This window comes from Notechis scutatus, chromosome Z, assembly GCF_049901735.1.
Source record: "Notechis scutatus isolate UNSWTSFEM ecotype Mainland chromosome Z, rNotScu1.2, whole genome shotgun sequence".
Taxonomy (NCBI): Eukaryota; Metazoa; Chordata; class Lepidosauria; order Squamata; family Elapidae; genus Notechis; species Notechis scutatus.
In genome coordinates, this window is record NC_142025.1 from 103,781,231 (window position 1) to 103,797,571 (window position 16,341).

The 16,341-nt window shown below is 40.1% G+C and overlaps 1 protein-coding gene across 2 annotated transcripts; it reads left to right on the forward strand.

The window, feature by feature from the left end:
* The first annotated feature begins 3,213 nt into the window (after positions 1-3,213).
* On the forward strand, positions 3,214-10,522 carry EMC10 (ER membrane protein complex subunit 10). Of its 2 annotated transcripts, XM_026669571.2 has the most exons (7): positions 3,217-3,383; positions 4,874-4,940; positions 6,053-6,165; positions 6,459-6,563; positions 8,002-8,183; positions 9,214-9,307; positions 10,381-10,522. In XM_026669571.2, the coding sequence occupies exons 1-7, from the start codon at positions 3,261-3,263 to the stop codon at positions 10,486-10,488; spliced, it is 792 nt and encodes a 263-aa protein (XP_026525356.1). In that variant the 5' UTR covers positions 3,217-3,260; the 3' UTR covers positions 10,489-10,522. The 2 variants fall into 2 exon arrangements, with proteins under 2 accessions (XP_087804278.1, XP_026525356.1); XM_087948152.1 differs by lacking the exon at positions 6,459-6,563 and having other exon boundaries at positions 3,214-3,383.
* The last annotated feature ends 5,819 nt before the right edge of the window (positions 10,523-16,341 follow it).

Sequence of the window (16,341 nt, forward strand, 5' to 3'; positions counted from 1 at the left end):
AGTTGAGATATGGGGAAAAGACTGGAAATAAATTATTTGCATTGATATGTCCTGATGACAATTTTAAAGAAAACCAAAAACATGTTTGCATAAATTGAAGAATTATTTCCCTGTGTTGTGATTGAGAGGTTATGTTGGGGGAGAGGGGGGCGATGATGATGAATGGCTCAAGGGGGCAATTCTTTCAAAAAGGTTAAGAACCACTGATCTATAGCATATTGTATGAAGACTGCAACAGCCACTACATAGGACCAACAGATGGAAGATTAGCAGAACACCAGAGGTGGTATTCAGCAGATTCTGACCAGTTCTGGAGAACCGGTAGCGGAAATTTTGAGTAGTTCAGAGAACCGGTGGTAACCTTTCCCCAGGAGTGGAGAGGGAATGGAGATTTTGCTCTATCCTTCCCCTGGAGTGGGTGGGAATAAAGATTTTGCAGTATCCTTCCTCTGCCACGCCTACCAAGCCACACCCACCAAGCTATGCCACGCCCACAAAACTGGTAGTAAAACTTTTTGAATCCCATCACTGCAGAACACATCCAGGAATACCAACTAGCAGTCAGGAGGCATGATGAAAATTCTAATTTCAGCATTTTTTAGACAGATTTAATCATGATTTCAACTGGGAAACTGATCATCTTCAACCAAGCCAAGTCCAAAACGCTAGACTAATTCTAACAATTTGGCCACCATTAGACACATACACATTAAACAACATCTACATATTGTGCAAAAGACACTCAACAAGCCAAAAAGGGAACAAAAAGATCAAAAAATCTCCCCACCAGCAATCAACAACCTGATGAGCATAGATTAACATTAACATCAGACTAACAATCAAGAAGTAAACACGCCAATCAAGGAATTGCCAAACAAGCCAACAGTAAATCGCCCAACCAAAGAACCTCCAAGATCACTCCCGCTAACACTGACATGGCAAGCCACTGGAATACTAATTGAGTGCAAACCCCACCTTTCACTTATTCTGCAGGATTAGCAATAGCATTTATATACTGCTTCACAGTGCTTTACAGCCCTCTCTAAATGGTTACAGAATCAGCATACTGCCCCAAACAATCTGGGTCCTCATTTTAACAACTTTGGAAGGATGGAAGGCTGAGTCAATCTTGAGCCAATGAGACTCGAACTGCCAAAATGCTGGCAGTCAACGATCAGTAGAATTAGCCTGCAATGCTGCATTCTAACCACTGCACCACTATGGCTCTGGGTCAGGGCTATCAAACACAATGCCTGGGTCCGGATTCAGTCCACAGAGTGCTTAGATCTGGCCTACGGGGCTGCCCCAGAAACAGCGGAGAACCAGCCCACGGTGCCTCTACCAGCAAAAATGGGAGCTAAGGAGGGTTGCACGCGGCTCTCCCAGGGCCTGTTTTCTGCTGCAACAGCTTCCTGCAGGCCTCTGCCAGCAAAAACTGAGCTCCGTTTTCATTGGCAGAGGACTGCAAGAGGCCATCATGGCTGAAAATGGGGCCCAGGGGGCATGTGTGGCCCACACAAGCTCCATTTTCGCTGGCAGAGGGCTGCAGGCCGTTGCAGCCGAAAACAGAGATCGAGAGCCCATTTTTGCTGGCAGAGCCCTCAGGCCACCATAGGCGCCCCCGACACAAGTGATGGCAAGCTGGCCATGGCCACCCTGACCACGCCCACCTGACTCCCAAGGTGAAACACAACCCTGATGCGACCCTTAATGAAATTGAGTTTGACACCCCTGCTCTTAATAAAGAGGGGGGAAAAAAACCAATCCAGCTCAGAAAGCACGAAGGACCCTTAGTTTTACCTTAGGATGTTGTCTGAATTCAGCCATAGCTTGATTTGATCTAGGTCACAACAGGACAACTTTGACTTGTTTCTTAAATTCACCTCAACCTTTGTTCATGTTACAGTGCAGTTTTGTCAATACAAGATACAGCAAACAGATTGCAGAGCCTAGGGGAAAAGATTGAATACTTGGCAACCTCTCAATTAAATAATTAATTCCATATTCTAAGGGAAGAAAAATTGAATTTGACTCTTTTCCAGTCATATTTGAGCAGCAGTGACAGTAAAACAAAGCAAAAAAAAAATTAATGATGCAATTCCCTAAAAACATTGGGGTTTTGTGTTGAATTCTCCTCTTGAAAAAAGGGAGCGGTGGGGGAAGGCATCTTTGTATGAATTACAAATTTGGGAAAAGTAGAATCATAAGTCATCACAACCAGAATATTTATTATATCAAGTGGATTGGATTCTTGCTAAACTGGAGACTTTCAACCAATCTCCAATATCTCAGCATAACCAGACTGTTTTGTGACTATATAGAATACTTTATTGGCCAAGTGTGATTGGACACACAAGGAATTTGTCTTGGTGTAAATACTCTCAGTATACATAAAGAAAAGGTACATTCGTTAAGAATCATGACGTACAACACAATGATAGTCATAGGGTACAATCATCAATCAAATCATACTAGGAAACAGTCAAGTGGGAGGGGATGGGTGATAAAGAGTGGTGAGATTAACAGTAATAGTAGTGTACACTTTGTAAATAGTTGAACAGTGTTAAAACGAAGAGCAGCTGCCACCATTGCTTAGGAAGTGGGATAGATAACTTGTTTTTTTCTTGCACGCACACAGGATTGCAAACAGTACAAAATTTATTTTGATGGTTATTCTATTTACTAACTAAGGGAACACAGCAGGAGACTCTAGCACAGCTAAAGAAAAGTGAGGATAAAAAAAAGCGGAGATACAGTAATTCGTTCGGTCCCCATCTCTTGATACAAACGATGCTCTACTTGGGGGCATCCATTAAATTTTACTTCCTTTTGCAATAGTTGTAGCATCCATTATGCTAAGGATGACAGGTCATCCAAGATAATCTTCTCTTTTTCTGACTTGGATCTAGAAAAACTGCAGATTGTTATTTCATCCTTTCATCGCCTTCAAAAATAGAGGAGACAATGGTCGACCGTTCTGTAAGAGACTAAAGAATGAGGCGCAAGCAAATTCATTCCGCACCATGTTTTCTTGTGCAATTTCTTCCCCATCACTCGAGTTCGGCCCCCTACGTCATCATTTCTTCTCCGCGCTTGCAGCTGCGAGACAAGCCACGTGCGGCGCGAGCGGAGAGCGAATACACCGCAAGACGCCGGTGATTGGTTTTCGCTGGGCTCTTGAACGCGGCACTTCGGCCCCATAATGCTTTGCGGTTGCTCTGCCCCCTCTCTCTCAAGTCACGTGATCCGTGGAGGGAGCTATGGCGGCCGCTGAACGACCGACGTGCGTCTGCCTGTTCCTTGTCCTCGCCCTCCTTCTTTCCTCCTCGCCGCAGGTTCTTGTCCGGGCCTCTGCCTCCTGCCGGGGAGAGGCAGTTGTCAAGGTAAGTCCCACGATAACATGGTTGAGTGCAGAGCTGACAAGCTCTTTTATATCCAGGATATAAGCCTTGCTAGACCGGACCAAACGTCAAACTGGTGTTTTCATAAATGCTTAAGGAATTGTAAAAAAATGTTCACAGGAATGCTGCTTCTGAGTCTGGATGCTTCATTTAACCATAATTAATGGTTGCAAATAGTTCCCCTCCCCCTCCACCAGTACTATTTCAGCTTGTGGCTCGATTTGCATCTTGTGGCAGTGAGTCCTATAGTTAAACTTAGTGATGCCTGTCTTGAATCTCCTAACATGCAGTTTCATTAAATGGATTGGGATCTGGAGTTATGAGAGTTGAGATATGCATATATGATCTTCACAAAACGTTCTTCGTGGCTGTGTTTTTATTTAATAGATGCAGCTTCATGAGCTCTGCCATTAGCATTCATAAACTGAGTAATAACTTTAGGACTAAATCAGGATGCATCAATGTATTCTGATTTGGGGAAGGAAGTAGCTTAGCAATTGTGTAAGAGATAACTAAAGAGGCTGGGACTTAAATGCCATCTGGGCATCAAATAATGGACACGCTTATTGTATGTACAATGGCTTTCTTTGAGAGCTCAAGAGGGGGATCTTCTTCATTTTACCCCAACAACCACCACACTGTGAGGCCAGGTTGAACTGAGAGAATGACAAGCCCAAAATTATCATCGAATTTTCATAACTATGGATGGACTGAATCCTGAGCCTCTACGATCTTAAAACATTTTAATTAAGGTTTCCTGGGATTTAGAAGTTGATGGATAGCTGCCTTATTCTAAATCATTGTTGATATATCCAGCTTAGCATTGGGAGATCTGAAAGACCACGCTAAGGATTGAGGATATCTATGGATAACCAATCTTGATGGCACATAATATCTAGCTCAGAGTTATAGCCAATAACCTGAGACAATTCTCCAGGATTTCCATCTGGAGAATTTGTCAGCTAATTCACTAGTTGAACTGGAAACTTCCTTATCTGCTTGTAAACTATGTCCTCCTACGAAGGCATTATCTCTTTGTATTCTTGTAACAATCTCACAGGTTTGGATAACAAAAAGGAGCTTCTCAAAATATTGAGAGATATTTTATGCAACAATTCAGTCAAAAGATTATGTGAATTTGAGTCATTTCTAATTTTGCCTGTGCCTAGTCTAACTTATTTGATTATATAGGTTCTAGTTATAAAAACTTGTTCCATAATAAATATCATAGACTGGAATGCATCGTAGTTTTGTTGGTCATATTTAATGCTATAAATCTGTGGTCTCTTTTTAACAGGTGGTGGCAGTACAATTACCAAAACTTAAAATACTATTTTAAATTATGGGCAGAAAAGTTTTACTATTATGTGGGATGTAACATTAGCACAGATAGGGCAGAATTTGGGTCACTGAAGCTTGGAACAATTTATAGGAGCTTTGTAACATTCATGATCTAGTTCTGTTGCTTTCAGTCTGGTGAAACCCGAGATTCTGAAACTTGTGGGTTGAATCTGCAGCTGGAGCATTCATTTGAGTTGGGTGAGTATTTTGTGAGCATGATCAAGATTGAACTGGACAATTTGCCCACATTATTGGTAAGTACCCTGTTTCTCCAACAATACGGCCTCCCCCAATAGGAAGTCCCAGCATGTTTTATAGGCATGAAATGAAATTAAGCCCCTCCCCCCAAATTAAGGCCTATATTAAAACATGCGAAATGGGGGGAATGGTGGGGGAGCTTGCCGTTAGGAAGTACTTTTGTTGCACACCCGGATATGGTGCTGCCTGCATTGACCCCGATACGAAGTGCCCCACCAACACCGAGGTCAACATCCAAACCGTCGCCGCCTGCCCGAAGATGCAAGGGGGGAGGGAATTAAGTCACCCCTGAAAAGACGACCTAGCCATTTTTTCGGGGCTCAAAAAAAAAAAAAGTCCCGGCCTTATTATATGAGAAACACGGTAGCAGTAATTAGACCCATTTCATAGTCACATTAGTTTCCACTTTTCATAGGGCATTTATGCATACAAATATATATATATTAAGACACTGTGGGAACCTTGGAACCTGCATAGACTTCTCCATTTCCTGATAGACTTCTCCATTTCAAATATGCAGAGGTAGGCAGTCTTTGAGTAGTAAGCATCTCTCCTAGGCCTGGTTTACTACCTTCAAATTATTCCTGAACTGAGGGTTGTCATTGTTAATTTACATTGGGAAGGATTAAGACACATGCTAAAATCCTGTGAAACTTAGAAAATAGATCCTGGGTTTTCCTTCTTAGAATATCTTTAAAGAGCTAAATAGATGCTTTAAATATCTTAAAAATCTATACATTCATGTGGAAATTCTTGTGGAAATTTAACCTTGTGTGTTAATTGATAGGCAGCAAACAAACAAAAACAAACAAACCCCACACCCACCTTTGAGCAGGTTGGGGCCCATGGGATGCTCACTTCTGTTCTTATTGTATTAACACATTCTGTATATGCTAAAGAGGAAAAGAATTGCATTGGCAATTCTTGGCAATCTAAAAAATAGGGGAGGACTTTGGAGAGACACCAACTCCTATAAGTGGCTAAAGGTCATTTATCTAAGAGTAACAAGATTAGGACTCTTTAAGACTAACTTGTGTTTCTTTTTCCTGAAGATGATAGCATTCATTTCAAAAAACGGGGTACACTCCTGTGGAATGTGGGTCCTGAACCTAGTCTCTCCCTGACTCAGAAGCAGTTAACTGAAGATGAGCGCAACAAACTTAGGGTGAGCGGGGAAGCCAAGGGAGAGAAGCTTTATTTTACTTTTTTAAAGGAAAAACATATTAGAATGGGGGCACTTTGGAAGAGAAATAGCTTCTTTCTGAAAGGATGAAACAAATTTATTTGATATACTTGGAGCAGCACATAAGGGTCTTGTATTTGATTGCTTTCCTGTATGGAAGACTAATACTATTTTGAGATCACCAGAGTGTAATTTCTATCTCCTTCAAATAGGATGAGGTAGTGAGTTTCTGCTTTCAACGACTGTGTCCTCTTTTTTTTTTTTGACAAACTCAGGAGGTAGCTACTGGGGGTGGACTGTACCGTTTAAGAATCCCGCGACAGCCTCTGGGGAGCATTGAAGAGAAAGCTGTTGAGTATGTCACCACTTTTGTTAGAGCGGTAAGTGTCTTCACTGCTGTGGAATTCTTGTACCATACAGGACACTTGCCTGAACAGAGGCATGGAAAAATGCTCCATCATAGAATGTGCCAAGCCCCAAATATGCTGTTCTAACTATTTTGGACCCAGAATACCAAGAAAGTACCTTTGCAACATGTTCAAACGGTATCTTAGTGAGACACTTGCACATTACTAGACTGAAAGCAGCTAAAAAAAATCGATTCCTGCACACTCTTGTGAGTTGAGCTTGATTCTAGTAAAATAGCCAGATGCAATATCTCCAAAGGTAGGAAGAGGAAACTGCTTTTTTTTTTTCTTGGTTGGTTGAGAGGGATAAGTGAAAAAGCATGGTCTTGGGAGTTGATTTCCCCCCCTTAAGTAGTCTCCTGTGTCACATCCTGTATTAATCAGGAAATCATCTTCCTAATCCTGATGAGGCTGTTCTGAGATTATTGAGGGAAGAGATAATAGAATAACCCCCTTCCAATTGATTTTAGCTTAATTTCTGGGGATACGTTGGTAAAATCATGCATCTTTATTTGGCAGCAATGCAGAAATAGTATTCCACTGCCTTCTGAGATTTTATTTTCTTCCCTGTCCCTAGAGATTTCTAAGTAATAGAAACTAGACCTTATTTTTTGCCAGCTAAGATCAACTATATGCTGATTGATAGGAAGACAGTATGATGGTGGATTGTGACTGGGGAGATTCAGGTTCTGAGCCAGTCACTGTGTCTTCCTCATATCTTGTGTACTTGGATCACAGTCAAGGTTTTTTTTTTTTTTTTGCAGTCTGAGAGTGCACTTTTCAGAAAGAAAAGCCAGCTTTGAGGCCAAAGGAGAGATAAATAGTAATTCAGTGATATTACAAGAATGGCCAAAGTTAAATGTTTGACCTTTTTAGTGTGAGAATTGTGGGGTTTTTTTGTGTTTTAGAAAGCCCTTTTTTCACAAATATGAAAAAAAAAACATTTTGGCAGTGCAGGTTTGCAGAAATAAGGCTTAATAAATTACTAGTTTTACTTAAAGGAATATCAAGATATAAATATAAGAAGCATTGTATTCTTCATTTGAAATATCTTTCTATCTGGTCCAACACTGGTGCCTCCTGAGAGGGAAAGCAGCACTGCAGAATCTCAGGGTTCTGAGATTAAACTCTTTGCCTGAGAAGTTGTGGCCTGGGATATTTTTTTGCTGGAGATGTCATATGTGCTGTTATTGAAACACAGGCTGATGTGAAAGATAGGAAGGCCAAATTCAAGAAAAAGTCACCCCTGAAGTGCTTGCGTGGCCCCATTCATTCATTATCCCAGTAACTTCCTTGTTAACTTCACAGGACTGAGCTTTTGCAGTAGCATGCGCAGCAGCTTATGTGCACTGAGTTGGAAATGCTAAAACAGGCAGAGAGACAATATCGATGTGTCTTCCTTTCCTTGCAGTGCTCATTGGTCGAGTCTCACCTGTCAGATAGGCTGATAGTACACACAGACATAGCTGGCAACATAATTGGCCTCTCTGCTGTTGCTGTTCCTAGCTCTTGCCATGGAGCTGAAGTGGAAGATGTGGATCTGGAACTCTTCAATACTACCATTCTCCTCCAGCAGCCCATACCAGCAGCTGTGTGAGTATTTTTTTTTTTTGACTAATCAGGTGAGAATGCAGGGCTTCTGCTGATCTGTGGAACTAGCAGCTGCAAGATGTATTAACAGCAGCTAGTTTAAAATGAGATTGGGCAAATGTATAAAACATAAGTGTGGCTTTTAATCATGAATGGAACCACTAGGGATTTTGGAAGGGAGATATGCTACTAAATAGCTTTTATTTAGGACGTGGTTGCTCCCTGGGAATATAGAAAGTTTGACTTGGTTTGATTATTTTAAGAATTTGAAAGATGGAGCAAATGGTTTCTAACTAGAAGGTCAGATAACCTGGATACCTAGTAGAAGGAATCTAAAGTTAGATTATAAAAGATTTTTTGGAAGCAGAGATTGAATTAAGAGCAGGATTCCTCAATGGAATATAAGGAAAGTGACCAGTCTTCTTCACCAAAATGGGATGAAGAAGCTTGGCTAAAAGGCAAGGATCTCATCTGGACAGATTGGCAGAAAGATTTCTAGGTGATTTATTTGCAGAGAAGAGTGAATCTAGAGACTTGTCTCTGATTTTAAACATGCAAATTGGAAAGACAGGTTTTGTTGAAGTCTGTTAAGTTTGTTTATTTCTATACAGGTTTAGGTTTGCACTGAACATCAGAGATACTCATCGGGCTGCCTTTTTTGAAGAGTGGGTGGAAATTCTGAGAGCAGGAAGAAGAAAGGACAGAATCATGTTTCCAGTGGGGAATTTTATGGGGAATGGGGGAAAATGGGGAATTTTATAAGATGGATCCAGTGAATTTCAACATATCTTTCCTTGGAAGCAAAGCATTATTTCATTGACTATTCTAGTGAAAGAAACAGCAGAACACTTGTGGATTGTGGTGTGTTAATGCTTTTTTACACAGGAAACACTGTTGAAATACATTGGGGCCCAAACATTCCATTTACCTTTTTAACGCCTGTCTGGGGTTCTGCAGCCCCCTGTGAGTACTGAGGGATGCTTTCTAGTTTTGTTACTAATAGTTGTTGTTTTTTTTCTCTTTCTGCTGCCAGCCCTGAAACAGCAGCATTTATTGAACGCTTGGAACAAGAGCAGGCTCAGAAAGCCAAAAATCCACAGGAGCAGAAGTCCTTCTTTGCGAAATATGTAAGTGTTATATTTGGGGGTGGGGGGTGGGTGGGGGAAGGGATGGTAGAAAGAGGAGGCTCCGTTCTTTTTTGCACTCTTGTAGCGCAATGTTCTCAGTTCCTCAGCCTGCCTGCTGTCTCATTTCTGGATCTAGCCAGGCAACTGTTGCTGAGAAATGACTGCTTTCCGCTCTGATATTTCTTATCCGCAATCCCTGCAGTGGCATTCAGTTCTGGGTGGAGTATTGCTTCTCCCAGTGACCATCTTTGCAACATTTCCTAAGAAGTTGAGACGACGGCCATGAGCAAAAGTAATCCCGCAACTGGCTCAACTCACTTCTATTTTCTTTGCTTGGCTCCATTTAGCTTGAACTCTTTCATTACTGCCCTGTGTCACCTCGGAGAATAAAAAGGCTACGCTTCTTTTGGAGCCAGTCTTGATACTGGGGAGGGGAAGTGTGTATATGTAAGGTGGCTGCAGCCTCACCCAGGTGTTACCTTAGTGTTCACTGGTCCAGAGGGTAGCATTTATCTTTTTTTTTTTTTTTTACTCCTTTGATCAATGAATTATTAGAATAACCCCACAAATTACGTTGCTCAGTAGCTGGCTTTCTTGAAGTTACTTTAGTGTTTCTTTGCTCTGTGATAGCTTGGACTCGACCTCTGCTGCTAATTGGTGAGAACATTCAAAGTAAGCAGGGTGCCTTTCAGGGGCCTGCTTCTTAATTTTCAGTTTGCTACTCTCTGGATCTTTTATTTCCTGATACAATACACCCCCTTTTTGGTGGCAGGTCCTTTCTCCTCCATACTAGACACAGACACTTCTTCCTCATTGGTTGCACACCGATAAACTCAGCTGTAAACCTGGTGGAGGGTTTCTTGTGTTTGGGATTTGAGGGAGGGGCAGCAACAGGATGCAGGGAGAGGGGATGAGAGCGACAGTAGAACCTGCAAAGTACAGGTAAGGGGGAAGATTGGGCTTCGTGATGATCACCATGGTCCACTTCCAAGATGGAAAAGAGTGAGATGGATTATTACACATAACGAAGCCATATGTTTCTAATATAATATATATTTATTTTTCTCCTACAGTGGATGTACATTATTCCTATCGTGCTTTTTCTTATGATGTCTGGAGCTCCTGACGCAGGGGGGCAAGGAGGGGGCAATGGAGGCAGCGCTGGGGGAGGAGGGCGATAAAGGATGGAGGTAAATAAAGATTATTGAAAGAAAATAACGCGGCTCTCTTTGATTTGTGGGGGCAAGGCTACTTCGGGGTTATAGAATGAAAGAGCTGCTAATATTCTTTAAGTTTGTGTGACAGATGGGAGGGAATGCATTAATCTCATTTTAAATCCAGGGTGATTTCCTTCCTTAGATGATTATAGTAAGTTGTAAATATCTCTATGGATTCCAAAGGGTACATTTCCCACCATAAGGTAGTTTCAAGTTCTGCTTTCAGGATTGGATATTATAACTGACTGCATAATCAAGTCCTCTGTAAAAACACTCCTAACCATTTAAAGCCGTCTTCTCCAAACACGAAGACTAAGAATTTTCTTCTTTAAATATTCTTTAACTGTTTCTGACTCGGAAGAGGTTGAAAGCACTGTGGTTTTATAAGCTAAGAAACAGATGAGGCAAATGATGTGGCTTGGAGAAACGAGTAAGGATCGATGCATTACACTGAGAGAATCAATTAAGCTACCTAGCCCGCATGAACACTGCAGACAAAGACAAGAGCAGCTTCCGAACAGTTCAGGAGGCATTCTTTTTCTTACTAATGCTATTGCTCTGCCACAGAAGTTAATGACAGCATATGCTGGAACCCTTTCCCCCCTCTTCAGGCAACAGAATCCCATTTGCACATTGTTTTTTATTTATTTTTTATTTTTTTATTTATTTATTTGATTTGCCAATTGTTTACAAGATAATAAGTATAAGCGTATACATAGTTGTGAATACATGAAATGGGTACATATAAGAAAAATAAAAGAATAAGAGAAACAATAGGACAGGGACGGTAGGCACGTTGGTGCGCTTATGCACGCCCCCTACAGACCTCTTAGGAAGGGGGTGAGGTCAATAGTAGACAGTCTAAGGTTAAAGTTTTTGGGGTTTGGGGAAGAGACTACAGAGTCGGGTAGAGTATTCTAGACATTGACCACTCTATTGCTTGAAGTCGTATTTCCTGCAATCAAGTTTGGTGCGGTTTACTTTGAGTTTGTATCTATTGTGTGCTCTTGTGTTGTTATGGTTGAAGCTGAAGTATTCATTGACAGGTAGGACATTGCAATGTATGATTTTATATACCATGCTTAAGTCAGACCGAAGACGGCGTAATTCAAGGTTTTCTAGTTCTAGAATTTCAAGTCTGGTGGCATAAGGTATTCTACAATGAGTAGAAGAGTGGAGAACTCTCCTTGTGAAATATTTCTGGACTTTCTCAATTGTGCTAATATCAGATACGTAATGAGGGTTCCAGACTGATGAACTGTATTCGAGTATTGGTCTAGCAAATGTTTTGTATGCTCTGGTTAGTAGTGTGATATTACCAGAGAAAAAGCTACGTAGGATTAGGTTAACAACTCTTAATGCCTTTTTGGCTATGTAGTTGCAGTGGGCTCTAGCACTTAGATCATTAGAGATGAGTATTCCAAGGTCCTTTACAGAGCTTGGGTCATCAACAAGTTCTTGACTATTCAGCTTGTATTTTATTTTCTGATTTTTTTGCCAATATGTAAGACAGAGCATTTATTTGTTGAGATTTGAAGTTGCCATTTGTTTGACCATTCAGATACATAGTCGAGATCTTTTTGAAGGGTAGCAGTATTGTCTGTGGTATTGAACAGCTTTACATCATCAGCGAAAAGAACGCAATTGCTCTTAATATGATCGCAGAGGTCATTTATGTAGAGTATGTTGTAAGAAGATAACATCTAACTTTTACTTTCTGTGGAACTTGATATAATGACAAATGTAAACATTCCTTATAGCTAAGGAAATGATGATTCTTGACTTTTTTTCCCACCCATCTTGTATTATATGTCCGATTGGTTGGTTAGAGGTAGGCATTGATTAGATGGCTGGTAATCGAGGGAGAACAGCCATTGCTGACTTCCTGGTTTTCAGTGTACAGAAAACAACGGTGAAAAATGCAGCCTATGGGTTATGTGTGCCCGACTTGCAATCCCCTGACTAGGTGAGGCCCAGAGGGTTGAGGCGGGGTAGGTTTGAGAGAATTCTGAACAAAATAGCTGTCTTAAGCCTTACACATATATCCCTAATACTGTGTCCTATATAAGTGCATTTTGGATTATGAATCTCTTTGGAACCGGCTCACTCAAAACCTAATGTGATAAGCCCAAAATAGAGTGCACCCATTTTACAATCTTTGAGGACTTAGCTCGCTATCCACCTGGCTAGGTTTTGACTGTCTCATTTTGATCATAGAATTTGCACTGTCCTATCTGTTCCAGTCAGCCTGTTTTTGACTAGTGGCTGTTGAAGATTATTATTCTTGTATATGTTTTATTTGTAGTTTTCCTTTAACAACCAACATTTTTTGTGGACAATGCAATGACTGGGTTAATATATTTTTCATATAGAATGCTGACAGTAATAATACAATTACAGATACAGAATTTTTATCTTCCAATTTCTAACCTTGATATGCTCATTATAATTATAATCTTTTATGTATCAGTATGTATTATACTGTTTCCCCATTTGTACTTATTTCTTTCTTTTTCCCGTTTGTTGGGGTTCTTCTATATTCACCTCATTATCTTTAAACAATACTATTCTCTCTTTATGATTTTTTTATTACTTTCTCCAAAAATATATGTAAACATCAATAATATAAATATCTCTCTGTTCCATCACATTTTCAGTATCTTAATTTCCTATAAACACCAATAAAACCAATTCTTAATAAGATTTAATCAGTCCCCAGATTATATCTCTAAGTACCCTGTATTTATAGTCCTTGAAAACTACATATTTCAGTATATTTTTGCACTCTGTTAATCATAATACATTTAGATATATCTAATCCTACTCTTCCACCTCCTAATCTTAATATATCTATGGTTATAATAAATTCTATTATATATCTATATGTGCTACTATTTTCCCAGTTTAAACTACCCTTATTTCTATTGGATTTTAATATAATTACTATATTGCAAGGTGTTGGGTCTCTATCCATCATCTCAGCCTTATTAGAATTTCATTTATTAATTTTTTGGTGATTCTTTTATATTTCTCTTGGAATCCTATATATCTTTCTAGCATTTTTGCACAGACTAATTGATCCCTCTGCCCTACTCTTTATTTTCTTCTGCTGCATCTTATGTATATCCATCTATAACCCTTTCATTATTTTTGGAAAATCTTCCTTTGTTTTCCTCTATTCTGTTGTAAGCTCTTAAGGGATTATCTATTTGCTTTTTAATAATTATTGTTACTGTCTTTTCAGTGTTTTTATTTGCTTGTAACTTATTTTTATCTTCCCAACATCTAAAAATTCCAGAAAAAACATTGTTAATAAAATTTGGTCAACCTCAAAATTATTCCTCCAAGTCTCCTAAATTTCTATAGATTTGTGTGTTTTCAGTCTTTATAATTTCTAGTTTACACCTTCCCAATTGTCCAGATTTTAAAGTCTTATTTATCTTTTCTCTCCCCCACTTCTGTCATATTTCTTCTTTTGCTTTGTAGGATGACCTGTCACATGATGTTAACAATCCAAATCCAGCTTTGCCCACCAGGTTTCTTCAAAACTTTCAAATCTACTTTTCAATGCACAGTTCCAATAAAGTTATTAGTGTTTAGTTTAATTTGTCTTATAGATCTTCAAAAAGCTCAGTGAATATTTCCCAGCATCCAAATCACCTACTAAGATAAAGTCAAGGTCAAGTAGCCTTCTAGGTGTTATTTACTTTCCTTACTTTTCTTTAAGTTTTACACGTTGCAGTGATCTTCCTCCTCCAGTAGCTGGCTCTCTTCCCAATTCTAGCGTTTAACAGTGTAAAAGTCAAAAACAGCTTATTGTCATCCAATCGGGGGTTAAAAATAAAGTTTAGAAAAGCAATTTCTCCCAATAATCACTTTTCCCAATGTTATTCGGATTTTCCAGGCTTTCTATGTTTTAAATCATCCTTGAGGTATTTCTTTTACTTCTAGGTCTTTAATCTTCCTCTTTAGTTTTTAGTCTTTAATCTTTCTCCATAAATCCAATCGCCGCTTTCTTTACGTCAGGAGATCATTTTTTGGAACTTTTTACTTGGGTTAAATCTCTAAGGTAACAGTTGGAAGTTATCTCACACAGTTTCACTGCTCTGTCCATGCACCGCTCCAGCACAAGATCTTAGTGTCCTGGTTGTCTCATCTTGTGACTGACCAAAATGGCTGTTGTCCCTATGCCATTCGGGAGAGCTTTTTTTGGATCAACAAGGAAATTACAGTTTTCTTCTGATCAATGAAGCTCCTCTCCTTTCTTCACCACCCTTCAAGGGCAGCTTAACCCCGTAGGGTCTCCCAGCAAGCAGTTGCCGGCTGCATTTCCGGAGTACGGCGGAGTTCCGCTATTTTCCAGCCATTCTCGCTGTGACGTCAACCAGAAATTATACTGATGACCTGCAGGAATCCTTGCCTCTTGTGACTAACTCTTCTGATCTCTACAAGACATTCCCTCCTCTGGATGTCAGAGCAGATATGAAATTTGATTCCATGCACACCCACAGTCTAGCTATGCAGACACCTACCTGCTTGTCCCCCAGCTACAAAACAACTTCACAAAAGCCCAATAAACATTCAGTTTAAGGCAGAGCTCGGTGGGATAGTATAATTGAGAAATATGTTTGATCAGGCACAGTAGTTGATTGCCTTGTCAGGAGCTCTGGTTTCCCTCTCCCCTTCTCAGGCCTTGTTAAATCTGTAGAAGAATGGGTGATAATAACAAAGATGCTCTGGTTCCTTTTAGGAGTAACAAGCATCCATGAAAAAGCTTTTTAAGTAGTGGCTATGGCAGCCAAGATAACCACAACCATTTGTGAGTGGACAGGGACTTCCTGCAGTTAGCTTCAGTAGAAGAAAACTTGGCCACCCATATACTAACAAGAGAAGGGCATATTGAGATAGTGGGGCAAATTATTTCCACATTTTGTTAAAGGGCTGCTGTGGGGAGCAGGTCTTTGAATACTAAAAGCATCATGCAGTTCCTGGTTCTCATCAGTTTTTTGCACTTAAGATTACCTTTAGGTAGGCAGGCTTTACTTACCTGATGCAACCAAGAAGGTGACTCTATGAATCTCCAACAATGGTAGTCCTGATCAGTATTCACAGAACACGAATAAAACACTTCCTACTTATGACCCATCTTGGTATGGTGTAGCTACGTATAGTTGTATCCACAGAAACCACAAAGGAGCAGAACATAGAGGAGGTTAATTCTAGAATGCGTGGCACAGAGTTGTAAGGCTAGCTCTTTGGCTTCTGGAGGAAGATCAGGCTAGTTGTGATGCTAGCTTCAAATATGCTTGGTAATTTGGGGAAATGAAAGTAGAACACAATTGGGACCAGGAGAAGATTGCTACTGCATGGATTTAGAATTGTGGCCTGGGACGTCCCAGTAAATCATCGGAGGATTTTATGTGAGATTTAAATGATAGAATTTAAGGGTATATTTGCATGGCTGTCAATTATAAGCCTTGTATGTTGTCAAACACAGTTTACATAATTAACAACCTGTGCACTGCTTGCTGATCTTCAGTAAGAAGGACTCCCATGTCAAAGGTTCCCTAGTTGCATAACTGAAATAAAATAAGGCCCTATCCTGTTGCTTGGGAAAGTGAGAAAATAGGCGAAGAGAAAGGAGTGGGTGGGGAATCCAAAATGCTATGCAAGGCACTGAAACTGCTCAGCCTGAGATTTTGGCCAGTGTTCCTGATATATTTCCAAACTTTTCACTGCATCTTCCAGTTTAAGAAACTAAATTTCTTTTTTTCCCTTTTCCAAAGGAAGGATGTCACACTGAGCCTTCCTATTCTG

What these genes read in the sequence shown, in the direction of transcription:
- EMC10 (XM_026669571.2), top strand. Translation starts at nt 3,261, where the DNA reads ATGGCGGCCGCTGAACGACCGACGTGCGTCTGCCTGTTCCTTGTCCTC. An exon ending in ATGAGCGCAACAAACTTAGG is followed by an intron (nt 6,166 to 6,458) that starts GTGAGCGGGGAA and finishes TGACAAACTCAG; the next exon opens with GAGGTAGCTACTGGGGGTGG. An exon ending in CAGCCCATACCAGCAGCTGT is followed by an intron (nt 8,184 to 9,213) that starts GTGAGTATTTTT and finishes TTCTGCTGCCAG; the next exon opens with CCCTGAAACAGCAGCATTTA.